Source organism: Scyliorhinus torazame, chromosome 13 (genome assembly GCF_047496885.1).
Source record: "Scyliorhinus torazame isolate Kashiwa2021f chromosome 13, sScyTor2.1, whole genome shotgun sequence".
Taxonomy (NCBI): domain Eukaryota; kingdom Metazoa; phylum Chordata; class Chondrichthyes; order Carcharhiniformes; family Scyliorhinidae; genus Scyliorhinus; species Scyliorhinus torazame.
Window position 1 is genome coordinate 25626182 of NC_092719.1, and position 20502 is coordinate 25646683.

Genomic DNA, 20502 nt, shown 5'->3' on the forward strand with positions numbered 1-20502 from the left:
GGTTGGCACGCATGGTCGGCACCACCTCCTGCTCCTGCACGCGGTTGAACTCCTCCAACTGTACCTGCAGGTGCTGGATGCTCGCCGACAACCCCTCGTGTTGTCTCTGGTTCTGCAACACCTCTTCACAATCGATGGGACTGTCTGTTTCAAAAGTCGAAACCAATCTGGACGGCTGCTAGTTCCTGGGGTCAGCCAGCCCTCCGACCTTCCACCCCCTCGGGAGTTCCTACCTCCACCTGATGTACCGGAGTAGCTGTGTGGTGCACACCAGATAGTGTCCAGGAGCCTCTTCACTAAAGTGCCCGACCGAGGTGAGTGTCTCTGGGATGGTGGAGGGTGATGGAGACAGCTGTGATGGGAAATCAGTGTCACCCTCCGACTCGAGCTCCGGAGCGGCCTGCTTCTTGGGTCGTGGGCTGGTGTCCGAGTTGCTCTCAATGTCGGTGCTTGGCTGATGGCACTGGCTGGGGGCGGGAGATGGACCGCCCCAACTTCAGCAGGTCCTGCAGGACACACGACAACACGCATGATTAGACCATGGGCTTGGGGGGTTGTGAGGGTGAGCGTGAGGGGGTGGCGAGGGTGAGCATGGTGTAGAGGTGAAGGTGGTGGGGTGGTGTTGTGTTGGGGGTGAGGGGGATATTGGGGTGAGGGTAGTGTTGGGGGGAAGAGGTTGACACACGTGTCATAGGGAACCGCAACTCAGTGGGGTCTCACTTCCTCACACGTGGCGACCTCCCTTTCCTCTGGGCCACTGACCACATCCGGGGCCCTCTGCCCCACCATGGTCAGGGGTCGCGGGTCCGGCGGTTCCCCTCCAGTCTTCTCCCACTCCCAACGGTTATGGGCAGCCTTCTCCTGTGAGGGGGGCAAACGGAAAACGACAGTGTTAGACAGTCTGATGCATGCAGCCCAGCAGGGCAGGTAACTGGTGGCGTCAGTAGTCAGGGTACCCGGCCATAACGGCCGGTATGGGTACTGGCACGAGGTGCAGGGAGAGGGGTCTGCCGCCCTCCGGGTTGGGAGTGGGGGTTGGGTTAGGGGTGTGTGTGACGCGGGTTAGTGCCAGGGGCACAGTGTTGCCTACTCACCCTGGTTGCCCTGAGGAGATGGTGCCGTTTCTTCCGGCATACCTGTCCGGTCCGGACTGTGTTGCCCACGGGGGGGGGGGGGGGAATTTAGACTGTCCAATTCACCTTTTCGGGACTTGTGGGAGGAAACCCACGCTGACACGGGGAGAACGTGCAGACTCCGCACATTGACCCAAGGGGGGGAATCAAACCTGGGACCCTGGTGCAGTGCTAACCACTGTGCTACCATGCCACCCACAAACTGTACATAAAATTTCAACAGTTCTGACATTATATCCCTGCTTTTGTATTCAACGCCATGTCCAATCAAGAAAAGAATCACATATGCTTTTGTTACCACTTTATCAACCTGTCCTGTCACCTTCAGGGGCCTGTAGACATGCATCCCAAAATCTCTCACTTCCTCTACCCCTTTCAATATCCTCCCATTTACTGTGTATTCCTTCTTTGTTTGCCTTCCCCATTCCCCAAATGCATTACTCCACACATCAACGGGTAAGTGATACTATAGATGGGTAAACTGAGTGGATCAAGCCCATTATAGATCAGAGTTCTTACAGTGCACAAGACCATTTGACCCACTGGGTCTGTACCAACCTTCTGAAAGAGCACCCTAACCAGCACACCCCCCCCCCCCCCCCCCATCTCTGTAACCCCGTAACCTCACTTAACCGGCATATCCCTGGACACTAAGGAGCAATTTAGTAGCATGGTCAATCCACCTAACCGGCACCTCTTTGGACTGGAAGGAGATTGGAGCTCCCGGAGGAAACCCACGCAGACACAGGGGGAACGTGCATACACCACACAGTCACCCAAGGCTGGAATTGAATTAGTGACCCTGGCGCTGTGAGGCAGCATTTATCGTACCAGATAAACCAGATGTTGGTTCGAAGTTGTGTCCTGTTGTCAACACAGTGATTTTGAGTCTGCTTTCTTTGAACAGAAGTGCACATGGCTGAACCATTGATAGTTTGGCAACTGGTGCATGGAGCAAGGATTTTCTGTACTGATCTCCAACGAAACTTTTGTTTAATTAGGTATTGGGCAACAGAAGATACACTCTCTTTCCCCCCCCCCCCCCCCTCCCCCAAACACCATGGCAGTATCGCGGCATTCCCTCCTCCCCCCCACCCACCTGCAACACAGAAGAAAAGGGGGCACTCACCCCCTCACAGGCATCAACCCCCCCCCCCCCCCACCACAACACCCCCCCCCCAAATGGGGCTCCCCAGAAGGCCCACCCCTAACATTGCCGCCGGCCAAAGTTAGCACTGCTAACCAATGCTGGGCAGTGCCGACCTGTGCCAGGAGCCATGCCAGGGCACTGCCCAGGCATGTCCCTCTCTCCCCTGGGGCTATACTTACCTAGTGAATCCAGTCAGGTTCCCCTCGACTGATTCCCGTTCATATATAGCTGTTGTAAACCAAGAATATTCAGTGAGAGGGCGACCACAATGCTGAAAAACCCTTCAATAAATTTCAATGCGTTTAAATATTATTAAAACGAGGTTCCTGTGGGGCAGAAAACAAGATCTCGCTGGTGAGAATCTTGCTTCCAGACTCTTGTGGGATTTTCTGCACCCACGTTGCCATTTGCGCTCACAGAGAATGTGTTTCAGGCACTTGGATTGTCTTCTTCTGCTACGCCTTTCCTGGTCCTTAAGACTTCAACTTTTCTTTGTCAGCTCCCCACCTGCTCTGTTCGGGGCCACCAGCTTGTCAGATTCTTTCCAGAGAGAGTGTTCACTCCTTTCATTCATGGCACAAACCCAGTTTTTCCTTTTCCGTGTCATCCCCTACGATCTTTGAGGGAGTTGAAGGGTATCTCTCTCTCTCTCTCTCGTCAGTTGGATGTTCCACATCAGTGGGGTCACCTAGCAGTTTGGCTTTTATCATGACAGTGTGTTCTTCCCCATGCCTCGCAGGGGTGTGCTCTGGTGAGTTCATGGTCACTAGTTCCTTGCTCCAGCATTGTCTTGCAGCTTTGCACATTGGCTGGAGGTTGTAGTGACTGTGCTGTACTGTTTACAGGTGGTGTGGCAGCAACCATAGGAGCCTGGGGTTGGATCTCATTCTTCTGTTGCTGGTTGCTTTCCTTGCAGTGGTAATTATCTGAAAGTTTGGCTGGTCTGACCAAAGTGGAGCTTCTGCCGCCAATAAAGAGATTGGACAAACTGGCTCCGCAAACACAGAGAACAATTCAGAGCTTATATCCTAATCAAGGGTCTCTTGTTGCTGGGTCCCTGGGAACTTGCAGTTGCATTTACTTGACGACATTACCTTGACGCCTTCTGCCATTTTAAGAAGGTTAAGGGTAACACTGGCTGGCTTCTCTGCTCAAGAGGGAAAAAGGTTGGTTCTCGTTGATGCATAGGACTTTGAGTATCTGCTTGTCACCATACCGCAGTGGTTCTAGGATCATGCCTATGACTGGAAGTTGGATTCTTCCAGGCCCAGAGAGAGATGTGTCCGTCGTTTATAGCCAGAGGTCTCTCAGCCACAGTTCCTGATCAGAGAGGACCGTAACACTGGCTCCTGTGTCTAATTTGAAGTTGCTGAGCTGTCCGCATTCCACAAAGAGAATCTAGGATCCTTGACCTCACCCAAGAAGCACGGTTGGTTCTCTTCCCTAGTGTGGCACCTCAATCTTATGGATTATCTTGCGATCCTCTGCCCATCTGGGTGTCTTAGCTTTGCATAGCTTTCTGAAGCGTCCCAGGTGGTTGCACTGAGATTGCTGGACAATGTTCTCCTCTCTGAGGTCATTTGGATCCACAGTGCTGACATGGTCAGTTTGGGTATTGCATTCCTTGACTTGGAGTCTCTCTTCTCCTTTGTTGCTTTACAAGCCTGACTGTTAGGATTGCTCTGTACCATGGCTTGCTTTTGCCTAATGAAATGTAATGCTGCTATTCCAGGCTGTCTGACTATTTGCATGGCTTTTTCTAAAGTCAGACGTTCCTTGGCTGTAGGATGTATGAAAGGGCATTGCCAGCCACTCCAACAATTCTGCCTCTTATGATGTTCTGACTTAAAGTCACCATAGTCACAGCCTTTAATCAATCTGTGTAATTTGTTTGTAAAAGAGTTAACCAATTCTCCAGACTTTTGGAGAGGTTTGTTGAATTTCACTGTCTCTAAAGCTCTGTTGCCTCTTCGATTAAAATATGTATCAAATGATTTTAGAACCTCATCAAATTTACCCAAGGATCTGTTCATTCCTTCCCTCTCAATATTACCATCAGCCACCAAACTTACTGGATAAAGTAGTGTATTCGCTTGTTCAGCACCTGTCTTTTAACTATAATAATCTTTATTAGTATCACAAATAGGCTTACATTAATATTGCATTGAAGTTATTCCAAAAATCGCCTAGTCGCCACATTCCGGCGCCTGTTCAGGTACACAGCGAGAATTCAGAATGTCCAATTCACCCAACAAGCACGTCTTTCGGGACTTGTGGGAGGAAACCGGAGCACTGGGAGGAAACCCACGCAGGCACGTGGAGAACATGCAGACTCTGCACAGACATTGACCCAAGCGGGAATTGAACCCGGGTTCATGGCGCTGTGAAGCAATAGTACGAACCACTGTGCTACTGTGCCACCCCGCTAATCCTGAAGCCGTCTTGTATCTTAAGAACATTTTCCACCAATTTTGTGTTTAGTCTGGCCATCGGAACAGATGAAATTGGCCGGGTAATATTGATTTGTTGTCTATGGTTGCTTTAAGGTTCAGGAGAGCACAGCCTTAAATACTGTGTAGATTTTGAAATGGCACCGCAGTAACCGTTTGTTCAAAGTCTTCCTGTGCTTTTCACATTTTGGCAGGCTCCTGTGGCGACGGCAGTCCCGACCTCTTTGTCTTTATCTTCTTGTAGTGATTTGTTCAATAAACCATTCTGGGCCTTCCTGCGATATCAGAGGATTGCCGGGCGTTTTACATTTGATTCCTGGCTTTTGCTGAGGTTTCTAAAACTTCCGATTTGTTTTTGTCTTTTTGCTAAAACAAGCTCGGCTGCCATGTGGAAAAGCAACGACTCAGAACCTGGCTAGGCTGTGATGCTCTCGGGCACAGGCAGCTCTGACTCTATTTATACAGCACCACAGCTTTTTAAACCAGTCCTGGCTTAGGACTCAATTATTTGCACATCCCTGCGACTTTATGCTCCACGGACATTGATCCACGAGATCTTGAGAAGTCCTCAGCTGCACATTGGAATTTTTCTCCTGCCTTTGTCCCAATTCTGCAATGGAGCTTCTTTCAGGAACTCTCCCCTTGTACCCAATTCATTTTTTCCAAATAAGGGGCAATTTAGCGTGGCCAATCCACCGAGTCTGCACATCTTTGTGCTGTGGGGGCGAAACCCACGCAGACACGGGGAGAATGTGCAATCCCTTTGTATCTTCACTCCAGGTATTTTCAGTCAGGTCTGAATGCAGCTCCTTTCATTCACCAGCTTTTGAATTTCTGCTCCAGCTTCTCAGAGGTTCATGGTTTTTCCATTAGCCGTCTTCATGTTCAGTCCGTCTCATGAAGAGGTTCTGATTTATGTATGGTTGAACATTAACTGTCTATTGATACCACATAACTATGTATACCTCAGGTCATGTGCCTCTTTACATCACACTGTAGCGTTCCCCAGTCCGAGATTAACCCTTGTTATGCTACATACCCTATACTACACATCATTCCCCAGGGCCAGAGTGGGAGACAGGCTGGAATTCTCCGGCTGGTGGCGGGATTCTCTGGGTCCCCCCCGCAGCGCAGCCCCACCGACAGGTTTCCCAGCGGTGTGGGATGGCCTCAATGGGAACTCCCATTGACAGCGGCGGGAGCAGAGAATCCTGACGCCAGGGAATGGTGCGCCACGAGGAAACACGCAGCTGGGAGGCCAGAGAATCACGCCCTAATAATGTTTAGTCCCGTACAAGTCAAATTTACATTTCTATCAAATACAATATTTTGTATAAACTCAATGCCCTTCAAATGATTATATTAATCCAACATGCACTCTATTATAGCCCCAACAGATCTTAAAGTTTAATTTTACATCTTACCTTGCTTTTTAAAAATAAATTTAGAGTACCCAATTGTTCTTTTCCGATTAAGGGGCAATTTAGCCTAACCTATCAACCAACCCTTCACATCTTTGAGTTGTGGAGGTGAGCTCCATGTAGACACGGGGAGAAGGTACAAACTCCACATGGACAGTGACGCGGGTCCGGGATCGAACCCGGGTCCTCGACGCTGTGAGGCAGCAGTGTAACATCTTACCTCGCTTAATAAAGCACTAGGGATTACATTTTATCTGCGAGATAGTACAGATAATTCACGGCCTATTTTTATGATGTCATAGCAAATGCCTTGAGGCCACAGCAGCTTCTCCCCCTGACATCACAAAGCTGTCTTCCATGGTCAAAATAGAAACATCAGAATCAATTGTTACAATGCTGTACCAGATCCCTCAAACTTTATCTACTTCGAGACCAGTCACTTTTTGTTTAAAGTTGACACAATTTGAGATCCAAGATATTCGTGAAGAGAATAGAACCACAAGATTCCAGTTTATGAAAAAACAAAGTAAACTTTACTGTACAAGTTTAGAAAAGTAAAACAAATGACAATATCTATCTTATACTCGTAACATTGAGAATTAACACAAGGTAACTATGAAAAAAACAAGCATGTTGGTCAAACACACCAAACTGCATAATAAATGGCAGACGCGACCAAGTCAGATTCCACAGATTTCCCAGCAGCCCACCCAGATGTCAGTGTTCACTTTGTGTTGCACAATCTCGTCAGCTCGGTTTCCCTCAGGAGGAATGGCAAATCTTCATTCTTCCCTTTCGAAGACCTAGCCTCGGAATTCCCTCTGACTCGTACAGTCTTAACAGCTGCTCACCTCCCAAGGTTTCAATCTCGTCTTCCGAGACCCCGTTCCCCCGGATTCCCGAGTCTGCACTCCAGCACCGACTCACGGACACAACTCCAGCAATTCAGCCATTCAAGCAGAACACCACTGCTTCAATGGGTTACCTTTCACCTGCCCCCCCCCCCCCGCCCCCCTAAAAGCCCGCAGCACCGAGTCACCGACCATCCACTATCTTTTCAGCTCTCCAGGGCTTCCCCCAAGCCCTCACTACCTAGAGCCTGCCAACACCGCTTCTCAAATGTTAATAGCAGCACTTTAGCTACATGGAGCTTCTTCCTCTGCTCTTGCCTTTCTGACTAAAACTGGCTGACCCTTGAACTTCTCTTACAGTTTCCTCGCCCTCTCGCTCCTGAAAAACTGACTATCCGCATTAATAATAATCTTTATTATTGTCACAAGTAGGCTTACATGAACACAGCAATGAAGTTACTGTGAAAATTCCCCCAGTCGCCACACTACGGCAGAATGTCCAATTCACCCAACAAGCGCATATTTCGGGACTTACACCAGCGTCATGGGATTGCCGGGTTTGGATAGATCAGTTGCATCAGTTTAACCAGCTATGATCACTTACAAGTGCCCCAGTCAGGTGATTTGAAAACCCTGTACAGTGTAGATGTAGATTGTGATTTAGAGTTTAAAAAAAATCCATGTCTAGTTAATCTCTCATTGTGTTGCCCATGGACAAAAATAAAAGCACAATTTAGGTCTCCTATTCCTGCCTCTTCCTGTCTTTCACTCTAATTCTTTCTGTCTCTCCGCCCCCCCCCCCGCCCCCCCCCCCCCCATTGCTCTGTCATACTTTCTCGCAATGTTGTTTCTTTATTCATCTGTTCTCCATAACTCCTTTGCTGATCCTCCCTCTTTCTTGTGCTCAAGTGTAAAGACTTCCACAGTTGAAAAGTCCACAAGCATATTCTCCTAAACAAGGTCATGTGATCTTGCTGTGAGCCAGTTAGAATCACAGTGACAATGATTGTGTAAAGGTTTTACCGTTGGTTGAATTCAGATCATTTACACAGAATAGGAACTCTGTAAGTTATCGTAAGTTCTTTGTTACTTCACAAGTGAAGTAATTCCTGTTGTGCCGTTTCACTGACATTCGGTTTACGCTGGTTACAAGTAGTATTGTGAAGCAGCAATTCAGGTGTCTCACTCTACTGCTTGATACAGCAAGTAAAGCTGGGGGGGGGGGATGTCCTGACAGAAAGATGGCATTTTGACAATTTAAAATTTGGTTCAAATCCAGGTGACCAGACGAGGAAACCTTGTGGACATCCACAACATCCCAACTCTGCTGACCCTGGGAATAACAGCCTCCGTTCCATTCCTACCCCTCCCAAATATCTTGATCATTGCCAGCAGAGATAGTGAATCCAAAGGGAAAGAGGGAGAAGAAGGATACATGAAGATAACCAGGTGACAGCGATACAGATGGTATTCCCAAACTAATCTCTGATAAGTCAACTGGTGAATGGAGTACTCAGTGGAGAACTGAGCTGTGTGGATTAGCAAGGTTAAGGCCCGGATGCTCCTAGAAATACAGGGTTCCAATTAGCCTCAGTGCTCCTGGGCTATGGGGTAGGGAGGAGGAAAGTAAAATCAGTCAGGAATCAAAACAGGAAGTCCTAGAGGAGTATGGAAAGTGCTTGGGGATACTTAAAAAATAAATTAGGAGAGTGGAGAGGGGACATGAAAAAACACTGGCGGGTAAATAAAGGAAAATCCAAAGGTGTCTTATAGGTATTTTTATAAGTATATTAAAGGCAATAGAGTGACCAGGGAAAGAGGAACCCTTTAGGAACCAACATGGCAATCTGTGTGTGGAGCCAGATGTAGGGGATGTTTCAAATGAGTACTTTGCATCTGTGTTCACTATAGAGAAGGAAGATGTAGGTATAGAAATGAGGGAGGGGACTGCGATGTACTCAAACAAATTAATATTGAGACGGTATTCACAGTTTTAGCGGACTTAAAAGTGAATAAATCCCCAAGTCAGATGAGAAGCAGGGTCCCAGGTTCGATTCCCTGCTGGGTCACTGTCTGTGCAGAGTCTGCACGTTCTCCCCGTGTCTGCGGGCGTTTCCTCTGGGTGCTCCAGTTTCCTCCCACAGTCCAAAGACGTGCAGGTTAGGTGGATTGGCCATGATAAATTGCCCTTAAAAAAAAGTCAGATGAGAAGTATCCCAGGCTGTTGTGGGAGGGAAGGGAAGAGATTGCAGAGGCTCTAACAATTTTCAATTGCTCTCTGGCCACAGGAGAGTTTCCAGGACTGGAGGACAACTAATGTGGTGTCATTATTCAAGAAGGGAGGTAGGGAGAAACCAGGAAATCACAGGTCAGTGAGGCTAACTCCAGTGGTATGGAAACTATTGGAAAAAACTCTGAGGGACAGAATTAATCACCAATTGGTGAGGCAAGGATTAATGAAATATAGACAGCATGACTTTGTCAAAGGGAGATCATGGGCGAAATTCTCCCCCAACGGCGCGATGTCCGCCGACTGGCGCCAAAGACGGCGCCAATCAGACGGGCATCGCGCCGGCCCAAAGGTGCGGAATGCTCCGCATCTTTGGCGGCCTAGCTCCAACATTGAGGGGCTAGGCCGGCGCCGGAGGGATTTCCGCCCCGCCAGCTGGCGGAAATGGCGTTTGTTGCCCCGCCAGCTGGCGCGGTAATGCGGCGCATGCGCGGGAGCGTCAGCGGCCGCTGTCAGTTTCCCGGCGCATGCGCGGGAGCGTCAGCGGCCGATGTCAGTTTCCCGCGCATGCTCAGTGGGGGGAGTCTCTTCCGCCTCCGCCATGGTGGAGGCCGTGGCGGAGGCGGAAGGGAAAGAGTGCCCCCACGGTACAGGCCCGCCCGCGGATCGGTGGGCCCCGATCGCGGGCCAGGCCACCGTGGGGGCACCCCCCGGGGCCAGATCGCCCCGCACCCCCCCCCCCCTCCAGGACGCCGGAGCCCGCCCACGCCGCCTGGTCCCGCCGGTAAATACCAGGTTTAATTTACGCCGGCGGGACAGGCAATTTCTGGGCGGGACTTCGGCCCATTCGGGCCGGAGAATCGAGCGGGGGGTCCCGCCAACCGGCGCGGCCCGATTCCCGCCCCCGCCCAATCTCCAGTACCGGAGACTTCGGCGGGGGCGGGATTCACGGCGGCCAACGGCCATTCTCCGACCCGGCGGGGGGTCGGAGAATGACGCCCCATGTTTTACAAATTGGGTTGAATTTTTCCAGGAGGTGACTAGGTATGTAGATGAGGGTCGTGCAGTTGACATGGTCCACATGGCCATCAGCAAGGCTTTTGACAAAGTTTCACGTGGGAGACTGGTCAAGAAGGTGCCAAGGGCCAGTGGGATGTACACGATTTGCCAAATTGGAACCAAAATTGGCTTAGGTGGCAGGAAGCAGAGGGTGATTGGTCAAGGCAAAAACAGAAAATACCGGACAATCGCAGCAAGTCTGACAGCATCTGTGGAAAGAGAAGGGAGCTAACGTTTTGATTCTGGATGACTCTTTTTCAAAGCTGGAGGGGATGTGATGGCCAAGGGTTGCTTTTATGACTGGAAGCTTGTTTCCTGTGGTGTTCTGCAGAAATCAGTGATGGGTCTCTTGCTGTTTATAGTATACATTAATAATCTGGGCGTGAATGTAGGAGGTATGATCAATAAGTTTGATGATGACACAAAAATTGGTGGTGTGATAGTGAGGAAGAAAGCCTTAAAGTACAAGATGATATAGACACACTGGTTGGATTGGGAGAACAGTGGCAAATGGAATTTAACCCTGAAAAGTGTGAGGTAATGCGTCTTGGGAGGACTAACAAGACAAGGAAATATACAATGAATGGTAGAACCCCAGAAAGTACAGAGGATCAGAGCGACCTTGGTGTGCATGACCATAGATAACCGAAGACAGCAGGACAGGTAGATAACGTGGTTAAGAAGGCATGTAGGATATTTGCCTTTATTAACCAAGGCATAGAATATTTTTTATAAAATAAATTTAGAGTGCCCAATTCTTTTTTTTTTCCAATTAAGGGTCAATTTAGCATGACCAGTTAACCTACACTGCACATCTTTTTGGGTTGTGGGGGTGAGACCCACGCAATCACGGGGAGAATGTGCAAACTCCACACGGACAGTGAATCGGGGCCGGGATTGAACCCGGGTCCTTGGCGCTGTGAGGCAACACTGCTAACCACTGTGCCGCCGTGCTGCCCTAGAGGCATAGTATATAAGAACAGGGGGGGAAGGTTATGATGGAGTTGTGTAAAAGGCTGGTTATGCCACAGTTGGAATACTGTGTGCAGTTCTGGTCACCACACTATAGGAAGGAAGTGATTGCAATAGAAAGGGTGCAGAGGAGATTCAGCAGGATGTTGCCCAGGCTGGAGTGTTTCAGCTATCAAGAGAGACTGAATGGGCTGGAGATGTTTTCATTAGAAGGCTGATTGAGGTGTATAAAATCATGAGGGGCATAGACAGCGTGGATAGGAAGGAGCTTTTCCCCTTAGCGGAGGGGTCAAAAACGAGAGGGCACAAATTTAAGGTAATGGGCAGTTTATAGATGTGAGGAAAATCCTTTTCACCCAAAGGGTGTTGGTAATCTGAAACTCATGCCTGAAAGTGGCGGAGGCTTTTAATCTTTTAATCAGTATTAGGTGAGGACTTGAAATGCTATAGCACAGAAGGCTACAGACCACGTGCTGAAAAATGGGACTCGAGTAAATAGGTGCTTGATGGTCGGCACGGACACGATAGATCAAAGGCCTCTTTCCCTGCTGTAAAACTCTATGACACTAGGACTAGTCCTTCTAATTGCTAACCTTTGCTGGAAAGTTTGAGTGTGATAGTTTTCCTGTGTTTTAGCAAAGGTTCGAATCTAGAAATTACTGTTGCCAACATGAGTGCTGAATGCTGAGTGCTCTTGTTTGTCTATACTAAATGAGCATTAGCTTGCTGATGCAAAGAAACATAGGAGTAGGCATTCAGTCTCTGGAGCCTGTTGCACCATTCAATTCGATTGTGACACGGTAGCACAATGGTTACCACAGTTGCTTCACAGCTCCAGAGACCCAGGTTCGATTCCTGGCTAGGGTCACTGTCTGTGCGGAGTCTGCACGTTCTCCCCATGTCTGCATGGGTTTCCTCCGGGTGCTCTGGTTTCCTCCCACAGTCCAAAGATGTGCAGGTTAGGTGGATTAGTTATGCTAAATTGCCCTTAGTGTCCAAAAAAAAAAGGTTAGCTGCGGTTACTGGGATAGGGTGGAGGTGTGGGCTTACTATAGAGTACTCTTTCCAAGGTGCAGACTTGATGGGCCGAATGGCCTCCTTCTGCACTGTAAATTCCATGACTGCGTTGCACCTCAATCCCATTTACTCACCTTGGTTCTGCAACCCTCAACATCCCTTCCCATCAAAATGCTATCAATTTCAGTTTTCTAAATTTTAAATTGATCTCCCCACCCTTGACAGTCTTTTGAGGGGCGGTGGGGAAACAATGCCAGACTTCCACCTCACTTTTCATGGGGTCAACTCTTCCATTAAAACAGAGGAAATGAGGGACACCAAACCCATGTGCATTCTTGGCATGTATCTCTTGATCTAAGAAGTATGGAGAATTTAAATCTCCAGGCACCATTACAGTGATGAACTTTAGCTTGCCGCTTGAACCAACTGTTGACCCTGTCCCACAATCTGAGGACGGAGCCATTTAAGCAACAGGGACAACAGCCACATCTGTACGACACAACAGGAGACCCTGCCTTGCATAGTCACTGAAATTTTGACATGGCACCAAGCCAGAGACCTGGATAGGCAGAAGAAAAGGTCCCTTGATTTTTTTTTTTTGTTTGTTTCTACAAAATGAAACCTTGCTAATTCACATGGTTCAGATCTGCACAGAGTACTGTATTCACCAAATTCAGTAAGGAACATATAGGACACCATGTAATTGTAATCAATCCCACACAGTTAAATTGTTCCATACTGGGACTTTTACTGTTCTCGGCAGGCTGATTAAGGGACTGTTGAGCAGGATTTCTTGGATAGCCCAAAAATTAACTCCAGACATCCTCAAGGTGCTTCTAAATGCACCTGAGTTCATTATCTCTCCTACCATTTCCAATGTGCAGCAATATGGGATTTGGCCTGTCTGTTAGAGTTGGCAAAACAAAATATCAGAAGGAGGATTTTAGAAAGAGTACCTTGTTATTTGTTTTCTTTGAAAGGATGCTTCCTATGAAGCTCGTCAGATTGAGTGTCCATGAAAAGGTCAATCGATGTTTGAAGCTGGTCCTGGCAAATCGAAGCACCTTCTACCTCCAGCTCCAAGACAAGCACCCCAACCATGTCTTCAAGCTCTGGGAAGAACTTATTCACATCATATATGCCGGATTGTCCATAACATTCAAAGATACCAATGTCAACCTCCCCCAGGCCTGTGTGTGTGACTCAAGGAGCTCCTCCACCTCGGTCATCAGCTCGGAGAAATTTACCTACGAGGCTCAGAAATCCTGCCGAAACATTCCCATCAATAGCAATGTCACGGGAAGTTCTAAAATAGGATTTTGGAAAAAGAACCAGCTCTTGGTTGGGAAAGAGATTCGTGATGGCACTGATGATGTTCACAGTACTGAATCTTCAGGAATCTCTCTCAGATCGCAGCCAATTTATGGAAAGAGCCGTGTCAAAGTTGTCAGGAAAGACTGGTAAGAACACCTTAGAATAAAAAGTTCCAGTTAAGATAAAATTAGGCCTTTTGCTGGTATTTTTCTCCATGAGCCACTTAGAATCCGACAGCAAATTGGTGGCTGAGTTCAGATTCAAATCCCCTGAAATGTAAAGTGGGCTATGGCACCAATCGGGTGGTGGATAACATTGAGGTGTGGACCGAGGGAAGACTGATGGACGCCTGAGAAGAAGAAACATGATGCCAATGGCCCTACGAAGGCTGTGGCGATAACGAGCGAACAAATGTTGGCACCACCCAGTGTTGTCCCGAGTCTCAGTTACAGATTTGGTGTGGATACGTTTCTGGATTCCAGTGGAGTCAGTCACTCCCCTAAGTGGTCAGAGCATTTTGCTGTTACAGCACTGCTTTTTGTGAACTTGCATGATAGCACCAGCCTGAAAATTCTAACAACAGTATCAGATATGGGCTATGTACTTGATATGTTTTTCACTGTAATCCTTTAAATTTACACAGCAAACCAAGTTTGCACCACAAAAGATGACTTAAATTGTTAGCGGTCTTACTTTCTTGCAATATGAAACGTACAGAGCAATCGGTAAAATAAGCCATTTAGTTTAACTGGTAGAACTTAGAGTAGCATAACAATACAAAACATAACAATACAAAACAAAGAACATGCCATGCTACCCCAATTTAGTGATTCATCTTAATTTACACAGAATAACCCCTTTGTATTCTTCCCTACAGAGCTGGGGCAGAACCTCCTTTCTTCAGTGCTGTTTGCTGCAATCCTTTTATTCTTTTGTGAGATCCAAGTGTGGCTGTCCATCTGTAATTGCCTTGAAAAGGTGATGGTGAGCACCTTCTTGAACCGCTGCAATCTGGTGTAGGGCCATCTACAGTACTGTTAGGAAAGGACCTCCAGGTTTTAGACCCGATTACATCGAAGCAACGGCAAGATAGTTCCTGGTCAGGATGGTGGGTGTCTTGGAGGGGAACTTGCAGGTGGTTTTCCCATGCGCCAGCTGCCCTTGTTCTTCTAGGTGGTAGTGGTTGCAGATTTGGAAGGTCCTGTCAAAGGAGACGTGGTCGGTTGTTGCACTTCATCTTAGAGATGGTATAGATTGCTGCTACTGTGCGGCGGTGGTGGAGGGAGTAAATGTTTACAGTGGTGGTTAGAGTGCCAAACAAATGGGTTGCTTTGTCCTAGATGGTGTCAAGCTTCTGGAGTGCTGCTGGATTTCCAAAAGGTCTTTGATAAGGTACCAGGTCAAAGTTTATTTCAGAAAATGAAAGGTAATGGGGTAGGAGGTAACATAATAGCATGGAGAAAAGATTGGCTGGCTGGCAGAAGACAGAGTATGTATAAATGGTTCTTTTTCTTTTTGACAGTAATGTGCCGAGTCCCGCATGGGTCTGTCCTGGGGCCTCAACATTTTACAACTTATATCAACTTAGGTGAAGGGACCAAAGGTGTGTTAGCTAAATTGGCAGATAATTCAAAGATAGGTAGGGAAGTATATTGTGAAGCGGACATAAGGAAGTTGCAGGTGGATATGGATAGGTTGAGTGAGTGGTCAAAAATGTGGCAGATAGAGTTTAATATGTAAAAATGTGAAGTTGTTCACTTTGGCAGGAAGAATAAAAAAGCAGAGTATTATTTAAACATGGATTGGTTGCAGAATTCAGAGGTGCAGAGGGATCCAGGTGTTCTCGTGCATGAGTCACAAATAGTTTTCAAGTACAGCAAGTAATTAAGAAGGCTAATGGAATATTATTCATTATTACAAAGTAAGGATGTTATGCTTCAGTTATACGGGACATTGGTGAGACCACATCCCCAAATACGGTGTGCAGTTTTGGTCTCCTTATTTAAGGATGTAAATTCATTGGAGGCAGTTCAGTGAAGGTTTAATCATAGAATCACTACAGTGCAGAAGGAGGCCATTTGGCCCACCCAGTCTGCACTAGCCCTTGGAGAGAGCAACCTACTTAAGCGCACACCTCCACCCTATCCCCATAACCCCACCTAACCTTTTGGACACTAAGGGGCAATTTAGCATGGCCAATCTACCTAATCTGCACATTTTGGACTGTGGGAGGAAACCGGAGCATCCGAGGGAAACCCACGCAGACACAGGAAGAAAGTACAACCTCCACACAGAGGCCAGAATTGAACCTGCATCCCTGGAGCTGTGAGGCAGCAAATTACTGCAGGAGCTGAAATCTGAAACAAAAACAGAAAATAATGGATAATCTCAGCAGGTCTGACAGATTCTGTGGCGAGAGAAGGGAGCTAACGTTCCAAGTCTGGATGACTCTTTGTCAAAGCTGATAAATAATAGATTGATACCTGGAACGAGCGGACTGCCTTATGAGGATAGATTGGACAGATTGGGCTTGTTTCCACTGAAGTTTAGAAGAGTGAGAGGTGACTTGATTGAAGTATATAAGATTCTGAACGGTCTTGACAAGGTGGCTGTGGAAAGGGGTTTTCTCTTGTGGGTGACTCCAGAGTTGGGGCTTTAGAATTTGAGGTTGCCTTTTTAGCCAGAGATGAGAATTATTTTCTCAAAGGGTTGTCCGACTTTGGAATACTCTGTCTCAGAAGCTGGTGGAGGCGGTATCACTGAATATTTTAAAGTCAGATGTAGATAGATTCTTGTTAGGCAAGGGAATCCATGGTTATCAGGGGTAGATGGGAATGCAGCATTAGAAGTGCAGCTATGATCTTAATGAATGGTGAAGCAGGTCTGAGGGGTCAAATGGCCTACTTCTGCTCCTATTTCATGTGTTTGTATTTTGGGCTCCCCATCATTGAGGAAATAGATATTTATGGAGCTCTCTCTTCTGGTCAGTTGTTTAATTGTCCACCACCATTGACAACTGGATGTGCAGAGCTTTGATCAGGTATGATGGTTGTAGGATTCCTTGTCTCTGCATATAACATGTTGCTTCTGCTGTTTGGCCTGTATGTAATCCTGTGTTGTAGCTTCACCAGGTTGGCATCTCATTTTTAGGTATGCCTGGTGTTGCTCCTGACATGCTCTCCTGAACCAGGATTAATCGTCTGACTTGATGTCATGGTTGCGTGAGGCTGGGGTTACAGATTGTGGTTAAAAAAAGTCTTCTTTAGCTGCTGTTGATGGCTCGGTGTGTCATGGACACCAGTTTTGAGCTGCTGATCTGTTCTGAATCTATCCCATTTAGTGTGATGATCCTCAGTGTGAAGCCGAGAGTCTCTATAAGGACTATGTAGTGGTCACTCTTAACCACTACCATCATGGACAGATGCATCTGCAACAGGTATGTTGGTGAGGGTGAGATCAAGGAGGTCCTTCCTTCTTGTCGGTTCTCTCACCACCATCAGGAGGCCTAGCCTGGCAGATATGTCCCCTTCAGGACTCGGCAGGCTCAGTTGGTAGTGCAGTTACCAGACTCGTGATAGGTACTCAAGTTCTGCAATCAGAGTATATTCTGTGCCTTTGCTGCCCCAAGTGCTTCATCAAAATGATGCTCAACATGGAGAAGTACGGACTCATCATTTAAGGCAGGGCAATCAGCAGAAGGTTTTCTTGCCCATGTTTGACATAATGCCACACGTCTTCATTGGATCTGGAGTCAATGTTGAGGATGCAAAGGGCAACTCCCTTCTGACTGTGTACCACTGCGCTGCCATCACTGATGGGACTTCAATACTCATGAAAAAATGACAATGGAGTCTGCAACATTGGTTGTGTGATATTATTTAGTGAGAAGGTTGTAGCTTGACTAGTCCGTGGGAGAGGTCTCCCAGTTTTTGCCCAAATTACCAATTCATAAGGGGGACCTGGGAAGGGATTGCCTTTGTCATTTCCGATACTGGGTGGTCTGTCCATTTTTTTAAAACACTTTTCAGCAACGATTCAATACGACAATGTAGCTTGCTGGGCCATTTCAGAGGGGCAGTTAAGAGTCAACCCCATTGCCGTGGGTCTGGGGTCATAGGTACGCAAGACCAGGTAAGGATGGCAGGTTGCCTTCCCTAATGGACATTAGCGAACCAAATGAGTTTTTACGCCAATCAAGTAATTTCATGGTCGTCATTACTGAGATCAGGGGGGGGGATTCTTCCCTACTCGGCGGGGCGGGCCGTACCAGCGCCGAGGAGTGGCGTTAACCACTCCGGCGTCGGGCCGCCCAGAAGGGGAGGAATTCTCCGCACCTTCAGGAGCTAGGCAGGCGCTGGCGGGGTTCGCACTGCGCCAGCCGGCACTGAAGGGCTTGGCACGGCCCCAACCGGCGCTGAAGGGCCTCCACAGGCCGGCCGGCGCGAGTTGGCACATGTGCGGGAGCGCCACTATTTGCTGGCGTCATCCCAGCGCATGCGCAGGGGAGGTTCTTCTCCGCACCGGCCATGGCAGACTGTTACACCGGCCGGCGTGGAGGTAAAGAGTGTCCCCACGGCACAGGCCCGCCCGTGGATCGGTGGGCCCCAATCACGGGCCAGGCCACCGTGGGGGCCCCCCCACGGACCCCCCCCCCCCCCACCACCACGGACCCCCCCCCACACACACCCCCCGAGGATTCCGCAGGCCGCTCACAGAGCCAGGTTCCGCCGGTACGGACCTGGTGTATTTTACGCTAGTGGGACTGGGCGAAAACAGGCGGCCGCTCAGCCCATCGCGGGATGGTGAATCGCCGGGGGGGCACAGCCAACGGCCCCCGACCGGTGCGGCGCGATTCCTGCACCCGGTGAAAAAACGGTGCCGGAAAATCCAGCAGCCGGCGTCGGGGCGGGATTCACACCGCCCCCGCTGGCGATTCTCTGGCCCGGCGGGGGTTCGGAGAATCCCGCCCCAACTTTTTATTCCAGATTTATTTCTTAATTGAATTTAAATTTCACAACCTGCCGTGTTGGGATTTGAACGCATGCCTCCAGGCCACCACCTGACTGCAATATTCTGTTTCCAAAAGCCAAACAGCTCGTTGATGTTTCTATTCAGATCCTCAAAGTCATTGTCACTATGTCAAAAAGCACTTGCCCCTCTCACTCCTTGTGCAGCACAGTAGCACAAGTGGCTAGCACTGTGGCTTCACAGTTTCAATTCTCCGCTGGGACACTGTCTGTGTGGAGTCTGCATGTTCTCCCCGTGTCTGCGTGGGTTTCATCCGGGTACTCCGGTTTCCTCCCACAGTCCAAAGACGTGCAGGTTAGGTGGATTGGCCATTTTAAATTGCCCTTAGTGTCCAAAAAGGATAGATGGGGTTGTTGGGTTACGAGGATAGCGTGGAAGTGAGGGCTTAAGTGTGTCGGTGCAGATTTGATCGGCCGAATGGCCTCCTTCTGTATGTTCTATGTTCTACAGAGATGAAAGGATTTTACAAAGCAATAGTGAGAGGTGTTCAGATTTCCCAGGCAAATCATTGGCATTGGAAACATTTGGTCACCCCTGCTAAGCTCTTTCTTTGCTTTGGCATACATGTGTGAAAGACTCCAGGACATTTTGGCCACATCAATAGGGCTCTACAGATGCAAGTTAATTAGGTAATAAATGTTTACACAATGTTCTGAGTTGGCATGCAGAAACAGTTTTAGGTTCAGTGCGTCCCCCCTCAATGAATGGCAGTAATCTGTACACAAAGCAGGTGATTAAACATTTAGAGAAGTACTTCTTTTGTTAAATTGGGGAAGTCAGCAGCAAACAGCACAAATGACTTCCGGTCTGACACTACAAAAGATGCTGCAGATAGCTGCCAGCCTAGGACTGATAGGCATTGCAAATGGTGCCAATCTGATAGCTGTTATAAGTGGTGCCAATCTGCTAGACATAGGAAATGTTAACAAGCTGATGGATATCACAATTGGTGCCAATCTGGCACCGATTGGTAGGCACTGTAAATGAGAACCCTTTAGTATTGACGAGCTTTAATTTCAGAAAGCCTCGCTCCAGACAAAGGTTAACAAAGTCTTCTCCAATTAAATTGTGTCAAATGATGATAGATTGTATTTCCATCAGGATGCCTGATACTCAGGAGACTCAAAGAATGCGGACAAGGACTGAACAATTGCTCGATGTGAAAGAAGAGAAAAGCCCAGGTACCAAACAAAACTCTGCTTTATATTTGGGGGGGGCCCTCTGTAAATCACCAAAGGATCGATTTACATTCTTTAGAATACAGAGAGAGACTTTAAATCACCTTCTGGCCGTGACTGCAGCTATCCAGCTCTGAAAACGAAACTGAAACACACCCTGCAGCAAACAGCCTAAAACAAAAGTAAAAAAGCTGACAGACAGTCCAGCTCCATCCACACTCTGACATCACTGATAAACACCCATTTCTTAAAGGTATTCTCACATGACACCTGCCCCCAAGAAAAAAAATAAACCATCAACTTCAAGATGGTTTCATTTTTCACCTTTTCACTATCTTTTAAGAAATGCACACAGTAAATACACTTTTTCGTTCAAAACAAACACATGCAAACAGCTGTTATGGGTCAGGGTTTAGAGAACCCCAAAGTGTATCATGGAGTTCACCTGACTCACAACTTTTAATAGATTGTGGTATGGGGAGCACACGGCCCACTCTACAGGTGTGGTACAGCAGAAATGGAAAAGTATTTTTTAAAACAAAACAATGTTTATTCTATGAACTCAAGTTAACCTTTTTAAAACAAACAGTGAATATCTTAGCAACCGTTAATTCAAAGATAACCCCCAAAGAATACAACACTCAGTAATCCTTTAAGCTGTCCTTTTAACATCCAAAAGACTTAACAACCTTTAAACAG

The 20502-nt window shown here is 47.8% G+C and overlaps 1 protein-coding gene across 2 annotated transcripts in view; it reads left to right on the forward strand.

Moving 5' to 3' along the window:
• Positions 1 to 20502, forward strand: part of LOC140387901 (Golgi-associated RAB2 interactor protein 1A-like) — a 59505-nt gene that overhangs the window by 4242 nt on the left and 34761 nt on the right. For both annotated transcript variants that reach the window (XM_072471191.1, XM_072471192.1), the window contains exons 2-4: positions 8285 to 8454; positions 13264 to 13743; positions 19727 to 19806. In XM_072471191.1, coding sequence (XP_072327292.1) covers positions 8285 to 8454; positions 13264 to 13743; positions 19727 to 19806 — 730 coding nt within the window. The remainder of the gene's footprint in view (positions 1 to 8284; positions 8455 to 13263; positions 13744 to 19726; positions 19807 to 20502) is intronic.